Genomic DNA, 15,969 nt, shown 5'->3' with positions numbered 1-15,969 from the left:
CGTAGGAGCTTCCAGTGAGGAGGTCAAACAAAAAGGAGGGGAGGGGGTAAAGCAATATTTGGCTTTGAAAATAGAGAATCATTACAATCATAGAATGTACTGGGTTGGAAGGGACTTTTAAAAGTCATCTAGTCCAACCCCCTGCACTATGCAGAGACATCCCCAGCAAGGTCAGGTTTTTCAGAGACACTGATGACAGGAAAGAGCAGAAAAGTAGCAAATAATAAGTATCAGCAGAAGTAACAGATGTAGCAGGTTGAGTTTTCTCCCTTCGACCTTTAGGATTAGTGTTTGTCACACATTAGGTGCAGAAAGGACTCACAGAAATGATCTTCAGACTACCAGAAAAAGTGCAGGATGGAACTGTTGGGAATAATTTCCTACTATTTGAATGATGGTTTTCTTCTCAGTTTTCTGTGATTGGTATGATGTTGCTTGTTATTCTGCTGGAGAGTTTGGGCAGATAGTGTTTCTCTGGGTTTGAGGGATTGGTTTCTCCACTGCATTCTTACGGTTACCCAAACTCTAATTTGTCTTCTAGATTAACATTTACTACAACACCCCTCACCACCCACCTGCTCTCCTCAAGCAGATGAGGCATGGCAGGGACTTGCTGTAGTGATTGTAGAGTACAATCACTGTGCTGGGACCTCATTCCTAACACCTCTTTGGTTTTAATCTTTCAGGCAAGCTCTCAAGTTCCCTCTGAGAAGAAGCTGCCCTTCATCGAGATGTCACGGCACCACAGCCGGTTTGAAAGAGATTATCGGGCCGGGTGGGATCGCCGGGACTGGAGCTCCAATGGCAATCATGTCAGCAGCACCAACTGCAGCAGCGCCGTGAGCACCAACAGCAACAACCGCCCCGGGCTGCTGCCCCTGCCCATCGTCCCTTCCCGGCTCCCCACCCCAGCCACTGCTGCTTGCACTACTGTCAACAGCGATGTGATCACAAGCCTGGTGGCCAACTCGTCTCCAGCTTCCACTACCAAAGTAAGAATTTGGGTATTTTTTCTAGGATTGATGTGTTTAAGGGATGTTAGAGCTTCATCTGCCCCTTTGCAAAATCTGTGTTCATGGCATAGCCAGGAGGAGGGAAAAAAATTGTATGGGCGGTCTATGTCTTTTTTATTCTTTTATGTGTTGTGCATACATTAGAGTAGCTCTTTCTTGCTCCAAGACTGAGAGTCCCTATGCTCCTAGGAGGACCAAGCAGAACAAATTCTTCCCTTTCAGAAAGCACTGCCTACATTTGGCCTTCTGCTGCTTTACCTGGAACACGTGATTTCCACTTTTGTTTTTCGGAATGATCTTCTTGTCTGTTGACCAAGCCAGAGCTGTGGTTGACGACAAGGGGATATGGTTTTCATCCAGAGAGAGTGGAAAGTGACTAAAGGGCATAATTTTGGCTGAAGTGTTTTTTTCCTCTCTAATTGGGTTTTCAAAGCTTCGTTCTTCATGCAGACTGGAGTGTAATAGCAGGACTGCTACAACCAGGCTCTCTCATTTGAGCAGAAATGCATGCTAAGGAGTAAGAAAATGTTAAACAGCAAAGAACTGAAATCACTAGAAAACCATTGGACTTCTTCTCTCTAATATGAAATTAGAGGGAAGAGGGTGACTTTTCTTTTTAAAAAAAAAACATCCAGCTCGTATAAATCTGCAAAGTGCAAGCTGTTATTCCAATAGAAAGTTAGGAGTTTTTTTCTGCATGCAAATTCAGGTAGAACAGCTGGGGAATAGAAAATCCTGGCACATTGTAAAGGTGACCACAGCATTAGCAAAGTGAGCCAGAAGCACTGCTGGTTTTCTTTTTATGATATTTAACATCTTCTTTTAACTTGGTTTCATTTTAATAACTGCAAATGCTAAGTACAGCAGATACAGACAGAGGAAAAGGAGACAGTAAAGTTATCTAAAGTAAGCCAAGAGTAAGCTGAAATTTTACTGCAGCACCATTATTATATTGTGTGGGTTTTTTTCATACTAGAAAAACAAGGTCAGTGCTGCAGTTGACAGGCCAAAGTTTACAGTGTGATTGGTTTTAAAATGTTTCCATGGCATCGTCAAATTATTTTCATTTGAAAGAAGCCAATCGGATTCTGACCAAAACATATTTAGAGTTCTCCAGATGCTATCCACAGATAGATGCATTTCAATCATGCTTTGTCTGGAGAAGATTGAGGCAATTTTAGAGCCAAAGCAGTCATTTCATTGTCAGGACCTTTGTTGCTGGGTCTACTTAGAGTCCAACGATTGTCTGGAGCTGATCAGCCCTGCTCCCAGATGTTCAAAACCATTTTGAAGTGTAGCAGTGCCAGTAAGCCATGTGTTTATTGGGGAGAGAAGGCAGGAACAGCAAGTTAAATGCCTTTAGATCATATGCTCAATGTGAACTGTCTTCTAAATTACCTTATTAGACCGTTTTCTGATAGCTTGAATGTTTTGGCATGAATAGATCCAAAGTAATGAATACAAAAGAATGGAGGTAACATGGGACACTTTTTGTTCTGAGAACTGTTAATCAGCTGCGTTATCTCCCATAAAATAAATGTGTAAAAATGCATACAGTCTTTACCCCTGCCTCTTCTTCCAAGAGTCAGTTAAGCAGCTCTGAAAATTAAAAATTGCCTGTAATAAAGAGGGAAGAACTTTGAAAAAGAAGTGAGGTAGGTAGGGTGAACAGAGATGTAAGGGTATGGTGCTGAACAAGATTCCAACTAATGATGTGAAACAGTGTCAGAAAAAAAGCCATCAGGAGCTCATACATACTCATGTTCACCCTGCCTGACTCTGTTTGTCTCCTTCACACACAGCAGCTTTACACTTGTGGTTAGCATTGTAACCAGCCAGTGCCTTTCCCTCATAGAATACGGCTAATGGTTAGACATAAAAAATTAAATCCATATAATGAGGCAATCACAAGTCAGAAAAATAAGTGGTTGCTTGGTTTATTTAAAAAACAAGAGCATGCTGAGTTGCCTTGAGCTGTAGAGATTTCACAGTCTACCCTCTACAGCCTTTTTTTGAGCATTTTTATGGGGTACCAGCTCAGGAGGGGCAAGTATCATCTTGAGCTGAATTTCTTAGTTTTGTTCTGTGGTTGGCAGCAGGGAATTTGATTGCTTCTGCAGTCTGAACCTTCCCCATCATTATGGTAGATGTCATGGCAGTAGCAAAGGGGTGCCCCTACAAGAGGTGATGTGGTGAATAAAGGAAGTGTCATGGTGTTAGGGAGCAAGAAGATTGAGAACCTGGTTCCCCTTGTCTCATTGTCCAAGGATTTGGATACAACTAGCAGTGTTTCTTTAGGCTGAGGACAGAAAGGACTTGCTGTTTCATCCAGTTAGCAGATTTGATTTTAGGGAAAGGACTGATTTTCTCTGTGACTTGTAACTGCACTGTGAAACTTGATCAGGGAATTCATAGATAAATGGTTTTAAGGACCACTAGACTATCTAATCTGGCTGAACCATTTGGTTTTTAAATTATTATGTAAATGTATGTAAGATTAAAGCCTTCACCCTGAGTTATGAGATATGAACAGAAGAAGTATTGGACAGGAGAGAAAAAATTGATCAAATTAACTGTTGGAGAGAGGTGAAACCATTTTCAGAGGGAAGCTTAGGATATATAACACCAACTAAGAGGGGCTGAGTTTGGTCTGTGTTTTTATGCTTCTGGAAGAGCTTTTTACATCTTTCTGTGGGGGCTTTAGAAGGATTTTATTACTAATTATTAATATGTAGGAGAACTTAAGAACTAATTATACTTTGCAGACCTTTGAAATTTATTCTGAAAGTATACCTGTAACCTTCTTACCACAGATGCTTTGGTAGAAATAACACTTGGTAGATCTGCCACGTTTACGTGGTTACGGATGTTTGGTTTGAGTTATTTAAACAAAAAAAACCCCAGCTGTATTTTCCTGAGCTTTATCTATTGCTCAACAGAATGACAATGATACTTTGCAATGCACTAACCTATTTCATTGGAGAAAAGAGAAGACATCAGAAAAGCTAAATCTCAAGCACCTATAAGAATTAGTTTAATGTTGCACTCGCAGTATACTGACAGGGAACCTGAGGTTGGAGGAAACTTGTAGGCAGTGATTATTGTTTTTTCTGCTCATTCTGTGCCACCATAAGCAAAGTTCCATCTCTTTTACTTGATGTGGCTTTCCTACCCTACTGCTGTATCCAAAGTGTTGGGCACTCAGAGTCAGCATAGTTTGAAGGGACGATTCCTTCACTGGGGATAGTTCCTCAAAGCCTTCAATACCGTAAGTAGTAGATAGGAGGGTGCAGTTCCTGTCATTAAACTGCTGCTTTGGGTTCAATTCATCATACTCTTAGCCCAGTCATGTTGGATGATTGAGCTCAGGTTTGGGGTTGTCTGTGTGTGGTGAGGTTTTTGGTTTTTTTCCTGCAGCAAAGTTATTTGTTGGTAGAAGGAAGCTATCAAAGAAATCCATAAAATACTGCAGCACTGCTTAAGATATTGGCAACAAAACAGTCTAAAATTCATTTAAGGATTCTGCACACCATTCCAGCTATGTTTTCTGTTTGTCTCAGCAGCACCTTCATTCTTTGTTGCTTTTCCAAATTACTTTATGAGTTACTTGTACAATTTTCTCCATCAAAGCTCCTGCATCACAGCTTCAATTTAGAAGTGTTGTCATGGGCTGTAATTTGAAATTTTATTACCAAGAGATTTTTTGGTTATAGAACATTTACTTTTATCATCTCTATATTATTTTTAAATGCTTGAAAAGATTGATACATCAACAGAATCTGTGCAAAACCAGACAAGATCTAATTTTTTTTCAACCTTAATTTTGAAAACCCTTTACTTGGAACATAAATTGATTCTTAAGACCCCACACACATAATGATTTGTTATTCTCAAGGTTAAACCTATGACAAATGTTATATAAATGCCAGTCTTCACTTTTGATAAGATTTTGTCTAGTTGAGCTCAGGGATAACTGTATGGTTTTAAGTCTTTAAATAGCATAGCTGAGATGTGATCCTGGCCTCCTGTATTTACAGTACTCCCATAGCATTTAAAACTTGCATGTTTTTGCTAGCGTAGTTTTTATCCCACTGTGGTTAGCCACAGTTAGGATGTGGGAGAGGAGACAGCAATTGTTAACCTCTCTGGAAAGTCAGTCAAGGATTGCAGGGGAAAGTATCGCCCCCACTGTCTTTGTCTCTGTGCATCACTGCAACTAAATGGCATTAAAAAAATGTGTGGGGAGGAAAGAAAATTTGTACATTAAAGGAAAAACAAGTCAGTATGGCTGAGGAATACATGGTAGAAAGGAATAAGGTGGAATGGCATAGAAGTAAAATGTTAGATGAATCTTTCCTTTATTGTCCAAAAAAATTTAGCTCTCTCAACAGCAGTCTGTCATAAGCAGATGATGTGCTGTACATTGCAGAATTTCTGTTCTCTCTCTCTCGCTTTGGAGGTGATGACTTGCTAAGCTGGTGTATGGCTTCCACAAATATTTAAAATATTGATTAAGCAGAGGAAAAATAAACAGGAATTGTTTTTCAAGTTACGCCTTATGTTGTACATGACTAATTACATACAACAATTTGCTCTGCAACAGTAACTAAAATTTATGTACTCTTTTTATTATAAAACATAAGAGGCTTGCATAAATAGAGATTATAAATATTGGAATACAACAGTTGCTAGAAAACAGTCAAAACATTCAGTGACGAAGTATATAGGACCTGCTTTTTCCAGCTTCTCTGTGCAAAGCTACTCTTCCATTCCCCTGAGGGTTTATATTGATAGCTGGCATATTTTTGTCACCAACGCAGATACTAGCTTGTCAATTCTTTGATCTGGGCATAGCAGTCCAGCCCGACTGCAATAGTGGCAAGAGCTGTGTTAAAGATCCTCCTGATTCTTTTGGCAAATTACTGTGGTGGTATTGAGGCTCCGGTTACTGGATGGCAACTGTTTTTGTTCCCAGGAACACATTTTTACCTATGAATATATTTTTTTTCCAACCAAAATAATTCTATGATTCTGTTCTCTTATTCTGATACATATTAAGCTCAGCTATTGCAGATTATTACATGGATGTATGAGAAATCATAGCAACATCCTCAGTATATAACCCATGATGGTTTGGAAGAAGACAGGGCCCCCTTTTCCCTGGCACCTAAATCACGTTCTTCTGGTCGTGTAGGTTTGAAAGTTAGATAAACTTTGCATAATATACCTTTTGGGGTGACACACCATGCAGCCTTTCAGACTGTGCCTTCTTGGAGGAGTAGGCAAGCAGGTAAAGACAGCGAAAGTATATGACATTAGTCATGAGATGCCATCACACCAACCATGTTAGGGTGTAACCAGCAGAGTGCACCAAAAAAATATCATTATAGTATCTTTCTGAAATCCCCAAATAATTTTGGGAGTTGCTTTTGAGGAATGGACAGAGCTTGTACCAGCAATGAGAGGAGAAAATACAGAATTAATTGTTGACTTCCAGGAGAAGTTGGGGTTTTTTCTAATTACCAGTTGACCAAAAATCTCTGTAAACTGAACTCAGCAATGGCTTCTACTGAAATAATCATAGTAAGCTAATATGAAAAAAATGCAACTCCTGGGAGGTAGTCATGCCACCAAGGGGTAAGAGAGAGCAAAGTGAGATCAGCAGTGGGTTCTAAAACTGATGTGTTGAAAGCCTTGAAGTAGAGAAACCAACCCTTTGAACAAACTTGGGCATTTTTCAAGCTCCTCTGTAGAATGCTGTTCTTAACGATCTGTGGCCCTAGAGAGGACCTAAATAGTGCTGATGATCTGTCACTTCCTCTTACCATATTATTTTAGGTTTTTTTCTCAGATGTATTTTTACATATTTTTCATAGCATAGAAAATGGAACACAGAAAATGTGGGTTTAGTTTGTCAACTTTTGCAGATATTTTATTGGACTGAAACTGGTCTGAAATCCCTGGCATGCTAATTAATCTGTAAAGTCATAAAAGGCTGCTTGGATTTTTTGACTCACAATGTGTTTATCATCATGAAAGAGGTAAGAGGTCTGGCCAGTTTGTAGGTCCAGTTCCAGTTGAAGATGAAAGGCAGCATTTTTGAAGCACTAATTGACATAGCCAAGTACTTAAAAGGTCACAAACATGACAGCTTTGGATAGAGAGAAATGAGTATTTCTTTCTAGGTTTTGACACTGATCAAAAAATTATCTTGACTTCCAAAAGGGGGGTATACCAGTAATAAGAGTAAACTAAATAAAATGTGTATTGGCCAGGATTTAAGTGCTGGATTGTTTGAAGTGATTCAGAGTTATTTTAATTTTCTTATTTCTTTCTCATAATTACTTCATTTTTGTATGTTGTAGTTGCAGATTATCCATTAAAAATTCAGCAGAACTTTTTCCATACAGGAATGTTTCATTAGAAAATTTGTCCCAGCCTCTTTTGTCAGGCTAGAAACGCCCAGCTGAGAGCTTCCTTGCCTATAATTTGATGTTGATTACTAAAGGGTTTATTTCCAAACAGCAGGAATTCTAAAAGAGGACAGGTTATCTCATAGATTGTAGATGCGTAAAATCCTAAGGTTGGCTGTTGTCATTTAGGAACATATCATCATCCATAGCTACACATCATCAAATATAGCTACAAAAATTTTTTTTCACAGCATCACTTGGTGGTTTCTGGTTATTTTTGCTGTCCATGCTTAACTTTACTAGATAGGCCCCAGAAATTATTTTTAAGAAAGCGGATCCTTTCTCAACTGGGTAGCTTCTAATTTTGGCATTGCATGAAAAAGGTAATGTGAGATAAATCATTAAGGGAAAGGATAAGTGGATTAAGGTATATTTTGGGTACAGAGAAGCCCTGTGCAAACAGTTTGTAGAAGGGTACAGAAGGAGCTGGGTGAGATGTCTCCATACTGTAGTTTTGATTATAAGAAACAGGAAAACAATGGTTATTTTTTAAAACACAGTGCACATTAAAAGGAAAATAAATTGTTAGCCAAACAAAACATTTTCTTGATGGCTTCAAATTGTTCAGTTTATAAGTCACTTGCAACACAAACGAACCAAATTAATGAAAAGAAAGGAAGAAATAGAAGCGAGCCAAGCTTCACCTCTCCCTGTGATTTCTATAGGCTTAGAGTGTCTGCTTCATAGGACAGCTCTCTATGAAGCTAATAGAAATAAATAGTAAATTTGGCTCTTCAAGTGATAAACAGTACATTAAACTCTGCTCTCTGGCTCCTAGTACTGCTGAATGCTGCACCTGCAAGTGGTGGACTCAGGCTGATGGGCACTAGGCATACAAGGAAGTATGATCTCTGATCAGCCAGAGATGACACTCCAAATTGACATCAAAGCAACACCACTGCCCTGTTTACAATACTGAAAATCCTCTTGAATAAGTACCCAGACCTTTAAGTGGAGGACATGGAAGTCCTGAGCAAGCTCAAAATTCTCTCTAGCATACAGGGCCACCTCACCTCCTTCCTGGACTGTCCCTTCTGAAGGGTTTATAGGTATCCAATGGAGCACTGCAGTTGTGCAAGTCATCCCACCATGTTCTTGTGATGGCAAATATATGCAAGTTTTCCTCTTGCACAATGGCTTACATGTAGGTTGGTGAGGTCCCCTGAAACTTCTCTTCTTTGAGGAGAGGGGGGGAGACATGCTGTGCAGGTGGCATAGAAACTGCTTTGTTGTGTAGATTTAAAATTAGGAAAGCCAAAGATCAGGTAAAAATTGGCAAGGGACATGAAGAGCAGTAAGAACAGTGCCTGTAAATTCATTGACAATGAAAGAAAAATGTGAGCTGCCTGCTCAGTGGATACAGGGGCATAGTCCCAAATGGGCATAAGAGAAGCCTTTGCCATGATCTTTACTGGCAAAATGTGCTCTCAGATTCTCCCAGATCGCTTTGCCTACCAGTGGAGTCTGATGGAGTCAAGTATGGTCTGAGGTTGAGAATGGAGGATGAGGGATGGTCTTACAGGACATCTAAGACAACAGAACATCCCATGTGTCCATGGGAAAGGACACATTAAGGGGTACTGAGGGAGAGAGATGAGCTGATGCCATTTTGAAGTCATTTGATTACAAGAGAAGACAATGGTCATGACTAACTTGAAAGAGGGCAAGAAGAAGGATCTGGGAAATTATACACTGTTGAGGGAAACCTGGGAGGACATACCAAATCTTACTTGAAGGAATTTCCAGGTACACACAGGACCAGGAAGTGACCAGAGCAGTCAAGGATAAATCATACCTGACCAACCTCATGGCCTTCTGTTGTGAGATACCTGGGTTGGTGGACAAGGGGCTCCCTGAGGATTCATTTGCTTAACTTCAGGAAGATTTTGACAGTGTTCCATGGTATTCTTCTAACTAATGTGGAGGGATAGGTACTTCATGGATTCACTAAAAGATTGGCAGTCCTGTCAGTTTTCCCCCTGACTCAGGAACAGAAGATGACAACAGTTTAAAGCCCCAGTGGCAGTGGGATGAGTGGTCAGTATTGAGGCTGATAATGTTGAATATTTTTATTAATAACCTGAGCCTTGGAACACAACTAATAAAGAGGAGCAATAAATAAGTTAGAGGGCAGTGCTACCATTCAAAAGGACCAAGATGAGCTGGAAGAATGCCCTGCTAGTAACCTGATGAAATTTGGCAAAGGAAAAGCCTTGCACCTATGATGAAATAATCCCCTACAGCAGTACAGGCTAGACAGCACATTGCTGTATGGCAGCTTTACAAAAAAAGACCTGGAGGCCCTTCTGGAGACCAGGTTGAAAATGAGTAGCAGTGACAATGAAGGTCAATGAAATGCTGGGATGTATTAGCAAAAGATTATCAAACAGTTCAAGCAAAGTGCTCTCTCTGCCCCTTCTGTTACTACATCTTGAGTACCATGTCCATGGGCTGTCATGCATAAGACAGACACTTATCTGCCAGAGTGAGTGCAGTGGAGAGCCACCAGGGTGATTTGGACACTGGAGCACAAGACATTCAAGGAACAGCCAAGAGCTGAGTCTATTGAACATGGGGAAGGGAAGGCTTAGGGTGAGTTTATTTCCTCTTTAAGCCTGTCAAATTGGAACAATATAAATAAGAGAGACAACATAAACAATATAAAGTGCTCTGTGAAAAAGGAAGCAGCAATAAGCACAAGTTGTAGCAAGAAGAATTCTGATTACATAAAAAAAAATTAAAAATTCCCAATCAGGGTCCAAAACTGGAGCAAAAGCCCAGAACAGCTGCAGAATCTCCATCAGACACATTTTAAGCTCAGCTGGGTATGACCATTAGCACACTGATCTAACATCAAAGGTTGCCTTGTTTTGAGAAGGATGGACCTAATGATCTGCAGAGAACCCTTCCAACAAAAGGCATTCTATGGTACAATCCTGACATCACCCTAGAATTGAATCACCACTTAAATATAGTTCCCAAGACAGAGGTGTTCAGGTCAGTTTGCTTTTAAACATTAACTAGAATCCTCATCAGCCGGTAAATACTATTAACTTTGGATTTCTTCTAGGTCTTTTGAGCTTAACTTCTATCTTGGCATAGTCATCACAGTTTTGTTTTTGAACAGCTTGTTTCTTTGAGAATTTCTGCCTCATGGTGGGATGGAATAAGACTGAATAATTTATCTTCCCTTTCCTCAAAAGCTAAACAGTAGTTATACCCCACATGGATTTGAGACACTTATTATCTTTCTAAGCTTCCCTTAATTATCTTTATCATCCTTGTTTTTAAAGGTCTAGCATTTATCTTTGCAAGGTTCTTCAAGCTGGATTACGGAGGAAAATTTTGAGTTTATTAATTCCATTCTTTCTCATGAAGTTTTAAACTTCATTTCATAAACGCTTTTTTCTACTGCTCACAGTAGTTCTTCTGGTAGTTTTCCTGTGACCAAAGTATCTGATGTGTGGAATTGATGGCTTGTAAGGTAATCATACATGAGCATAAATATCTAAGATACACTGCTTTAAGACATACACTTGTACAGTTTTTGAAAATAAGGATCACAGATACTTTGTCACATACAAAGCTGCCGTTCGCCTTGTTTCCTCAGCCTGCTTAGAGACATGAACTGCTTTACAACACTGAGCATGGAGCATGGGTTAATAATGCTATTTCAAGGTTTTTTGGATATCATTAAGCTATGATTGTACAACCTTTTCAAGTCTTTCAAAATATTTGTCTTAATTTCCATCTTCACATTATGTATGTAATTCCCAAGTTTCCCTATAAGTTACCATTGTTTCCATGACTGGTTGCTTTGTAAAGGGACAGGGCAGCAGAAGTTCAGTGTTAGTGCTCTTTAATGCAATGAGCCAAGTGGAGTGAGAGAGGACCGTTTTAAAATAATGAGAAGTAAAAGAGTAGAGCAAAACACATATAAATTCATCCAGACAGAGAATGACCGCTTCACTTTGTGTTCCTTTTCTGTTCCCTGTAAGCCACATTATGCTGAGCGGTTGTCCCATAAAATAGCACAGTGAGTCCCATGGTGGAGGAGAGGCCAGTTTTGCTCAACCTGGAGCAAAAACCCCCTGATGGGGATGTGATTTCTCTGTTCATTGCTCTGTCAGTGTTTATGAAGAAGACACTGGCAAAGTCTTCTCAGGATGAACAGTGGAAAGACAAAGGGCAATGCACGCAAAAGTCAGCAAAGAAAATCCTGGTTAGAAAGAACTGAGTACCCAAACACTGACACAGGTGCCCAGAAATGTTGTTGCATACCCTGAAGTTAAACCAAAACTCAAGTGGACAAGTCTCAAGCAATTCCTTGTAGTGTTTAGTTTGCTCTGAGCAGGAGATATACCTGATGGGGTTCAAGATCCTCTTCCAAAGAAAGTGAAAGCCTACAAAAAGCTGTGGAGTGTAGTCTTTGAGAAAAGTCAGTCTAGACTCTCTTGAAAGGTTTCCTTCAGTTAACAGAGAGGCGATATCTGCCGCACAAAGGTAGACATGGAAGCTGCCTTGACTTTGGCAATAAGTCTGCAAGGCCAATCTTACTTACCTAGTCTTGTGCCCCTTTGGCAAGGAAGCAAATTTGCTCTGCAGCAAAGACCTTTTGGGTCATTCTTTTGATACAGAACAAAGAGGGTGATTCACAAAGAGAGAAATAAAATATTTGCAGAAGTTGTTGAGCAACATGCCTTTTTGCATCCAACTCTGAACTTGGAAATTAAACAGAACTTAAGTAATGCTACAAAGTTTGTGGACTAGTACAAGCTTACATTCGTCTTTTTGCCTTTCTCCTCTCTCAACATTTTTGTCCTTCTTCCCCATTTTCCATCAGACATGTGATATAAACTCTTCTGATACTGCCTACACCATGTCTGACTGTACTGCAAGTGCCACGGAAACATGGATAAGAAATGAAATGCACTTGGTGCTTTACCAAAACTGTTTTTACCTTCTGTCGTTTGCATTCCACCTCTGTGGAAATAAAGCTCTCTGGAAAATAAGGAAAAAAACAACCAAACAAAAAACCAGCAGAAGAATAAGGAAGGGAATCATGAAAATGGATAGATGCTTTAAATTTGGTCAGATACTCTTATTTCTTTTTTGTGTTGGTTTTCCATCCAGCTCTGCTCACAGTACAACTGCGTTTGGCTATATCTGTGCTAGCAGAATAAGCTGTGCCAGGGCAGTGGCCCAAGAGCTGGAACTTGACCATCTATACCATTAAATTGTTAGCACAGGCTCTGCCTTGTGTTCAGCCTGGACCAGCTATGGCTGCCATAAACAATTCCCAGACATGGTTTGGGGATTAGCAAGAGCCAGCAGCCCTTCCCAATTGGCAGTTTGGATACATCCACCTTGCTTTCAAGAGTAAAAGTGTATAACCCTGTGACTGTGGCCAGGCCATATAATTTGGCCTTAGAGCTGCATAACAGGTCCTGGTCCTGTTTAGTTTTCTCATTACTGGGATGACTTTGTGTTTGAGGCGTGTAATTGGTTTTACTTGACTCTACAGCTTCATACTTCATACTTAACTGAGCTGTATCCGAACAATAAGGAGCACGAGCACAACTCCACTTCATCTTTTCTTTCAGCTGGTGTACCTGCACACTAAGAGGATATGGTCTGCCCCTGTTGTAAATTGTCACAGCAGCTAAAATAGTTTGTGAACCCACTTTCGTGTTACAAATAGAAATATACAGCCAAAGAGAGCCTAGAAGTGTATCTCCTAGGATGTTGTCAGCTATTTTTCAGAAATATTTGTCATGGTTTTGCACATAGGCCACCAATTGCTGGTAAATTCAGTTCCTGTATGAGAGTGAGGAATATGTTCTGCAGATGTCCCTGGTGCCAGGGAACAATTTTTATCTTCTGTGTTGGATCTGGAAGTGATAGATACTGGATGGATGTTGGCATGCAGCTGTTATGAAAGCTCATGTTAGCCATTAAGTGTCGATGTAGAAGCACCTCTTGCTACCTTCACAACTGTTTTTTTTCCATTTAGTAGACTGTCTATTCCTATTCTTTCTCACCATGCCACTGAATAGAAAATAATACTGCTTTCTACCAGTGAAGGCCCATTGACCTGTGATAGTTGCCAGGTCTGGGGAAACTCCAAGAATGTGGTCATATGCTTTTGTCTTGCCCTGTTTTCATCTGCATGCTTCAATTTCCAGTTGCCTGAGGTACAATTATGTATGCATCTTGTTTTTTATGGAGATAATTATGAACGCCTTTCATTAACAGAACTTGCCTGATGATGTGAGTACAAAGCTCCAAACTGTCTTGTTGGTGCATCCTTACGACACTACAGGAGAGACCTGAGGTTTTGCTTTACTTCCAGCATTTTAGTCATCATATAAACTGAAATTAGTGTTGCCACAAGTTTTGCACAGGCTGCACACTCTGCTGCACATGCCATAGCCTGCACAAACAAAATGAAAGTGGCACAGTTAATCTGTGTGTCTTTATGTGGGGTGGATTTGGCCTTGATTTTTAGTTGATGCTGACAAATTTGGAGAGTTTCCAGAGACAGATATTTTATCTGTAGTATTTATTGCAGGATATGTCCACTGGCCCGTTATGATGGCACTTGGACAGAAATCCATGAGCATGCATTATATTTGGGATACTTATCCTCAGATGAGGCTATAGAAACAAAGCTTGGTGCATCTCACCTGCAGTTGTATTGCTTGAAGAGCTCTGGTGACTCACATTATTCATCCTGTCAACCATAAAAATCTGCCAAATCTACCATACCTTTGTAGAAGAACAGTTTACAAGTCTATTTGATGAACAGCTTAGGGGTTAATAGTGGGGTGTTTTGCCAGTCAGGTTCAGTCAGATGTAACGCTATCAGCACCAGGTAGTTGTTCAGTGCTGTTGGAAATGAGCTTCTGTTTCTCAGCCCTTTTCCCTTTGTGTTTCTGCTTCATTGTGTTTAGTGCCCTAGCTGTTCGCTTTTCCTTTGGAGGTGAATGTTCCTGTGCAGAATAAAAGTACATAGATGGAGCAATGTGCAAATGTGCGTACCGCTGCTGCAACCCTTTTACAAGAGCTAGGCTGCCTGGAGAAAGAGAAAGAAGGAAAGAAATGCTGTTGCAGAAAGTGAATCTAAATAAGCTCCCGCTCCACCTTTTTCAATTTACTGAAGGAAGTATCTTACTTCATATCATTTGACTTTTTGATTGTTAGATCAAATTGAGCCAGCTGGAATGAGCCTTGGTGATCAGAAGTCCTGAAAACCTCTGTTTAGCTGCTTTCTCATCTCTGTGCAATTGGTTTGCTTAAATTTGCTGTAATAAGCTTTTAAGAGTTGTGTACCCATTCTTCACTGAGGACCCTGCTGTTCTTTGTGATTATGTTATCTGTTGCATCCCTGAATGTTTAACAGTTAAAATGTTGTGTTGTGGGGCTTGATTTTGGGGGGGTAAGGGGGGGGTGTTTTTCTTTTTTTGCCTAGATCTGCTTCCCACCCCCTCTATAAGCTTTTACTTTCAAAATATAAACTTATATTGCTTCTTATCTATCACTCTCTGTGTGTCAGTCCTCCAATTCGTTTTTTCCTTCCCTTTCCTCTTAAAGTATCTGCTTAGTAAAAGCATGCTGAGTAGCTCTGATAATTAGGTAATTTGAATTCAGGGATGGATGTTAGATCTTACGTGGTGAGTTGGAGGCTGGTTGTGTTGGAAGGCAATGTATTCTGTCTTTGGGTAGTAGGGAGCTGAAATGCCCTTTCCATCATCAATTGCTCACGAGCAAGCTAGGGGTAGAGCACTGAACCGCAGTGTGATTGCATGGCCTTGCTCACCCTCTTTCTCGGGGAAAGCAGCAGATGTTGACAGTGAATATAGTGAAGTGCAAACAGGTAAAATAATGAACTGAAGTGGTAGCTTAATGGAATTATTAATGGGATTTGTGTTCAAATAGTTAACAAGGATTGATTTTTATTAAGGTAGGATTTACACATGTAAACTTATGCAAAAGATTATACCACACTGTTTCTCCTCTGACAGAGTGTTTATAGAATATGCTGTATGCACAGGGTGCTCTGAACTTCTTTATATATTGCCCTTTCTCACACTCATCTCATGGTGCTTCTCAGTGCATAGCACTCCGTAAAAATCTGTATAATACACCCAGAGATATAATTGAACAGTGAGGAACCCTTGAAATTAAAACTGAAGTAGTAAGTGTTCACTGGGAGCTTGGTGTTTGCTTGTTCATTCTCACCAGAATAAAAGGTAGGAACATGACAGGTAGCTGAAAATGCTAAAGTGCAGTGAGCTGCAAGTTACGAGGCCTCTGCTAGAAGTAGCTATATACCTACAAGGTGGTAGTGGAGACATCGTAATTATGAGCTGACATTTAAAGAAATGTCAGAAGCGTTCAAACAACCCATTGCTCTGCTTCCACCCATGTATCTTTTTGTGTCACCAGTCCTGCTGTCTGTTGTCCCAAGGACTCTGGTTTTG

General features: G+C 40.1%; 1 protein-coding gene across 1 annotated transcript in view; it reads left to right on the top strand.

Annotated features, from left to right (window-relative positions):
- The first annotated feature begins 731 nt into the window (after positions 1-731).
- The window catches only part of KLHL29 (kelch like family member 29), a 247,113-nt gene continuing 231,875 nt past the window's right edge, over positions 732-15,969 (top strand). The window contains exon 1 of the mRNA XM_054383715.1: positions 732-992. Coding sequence (XP_054239690.1) covers positions 732-992 — 261 coding nt within the window. The remainder of the gene's footprint in view (positions 993-15,969) is intronic.

The sequence above is a fragment of the Indicator indicator genome, chromosome 9, assembly GCF_027791375.1.
Source record: "Indicator indicator isolate 239-I01 chromosome 9, UM_Iind_1.1, whole genome shotgun sequence".
Taxonomy (NCBI): Eukaryota; Metazoa; Chordata; class Aves; order Piciformes; family Indicatoridae; genus Indicator; species Indicator indicator.
This window is presented reverse-complemented; position numbering and strand designations above follow the sequence as displayed.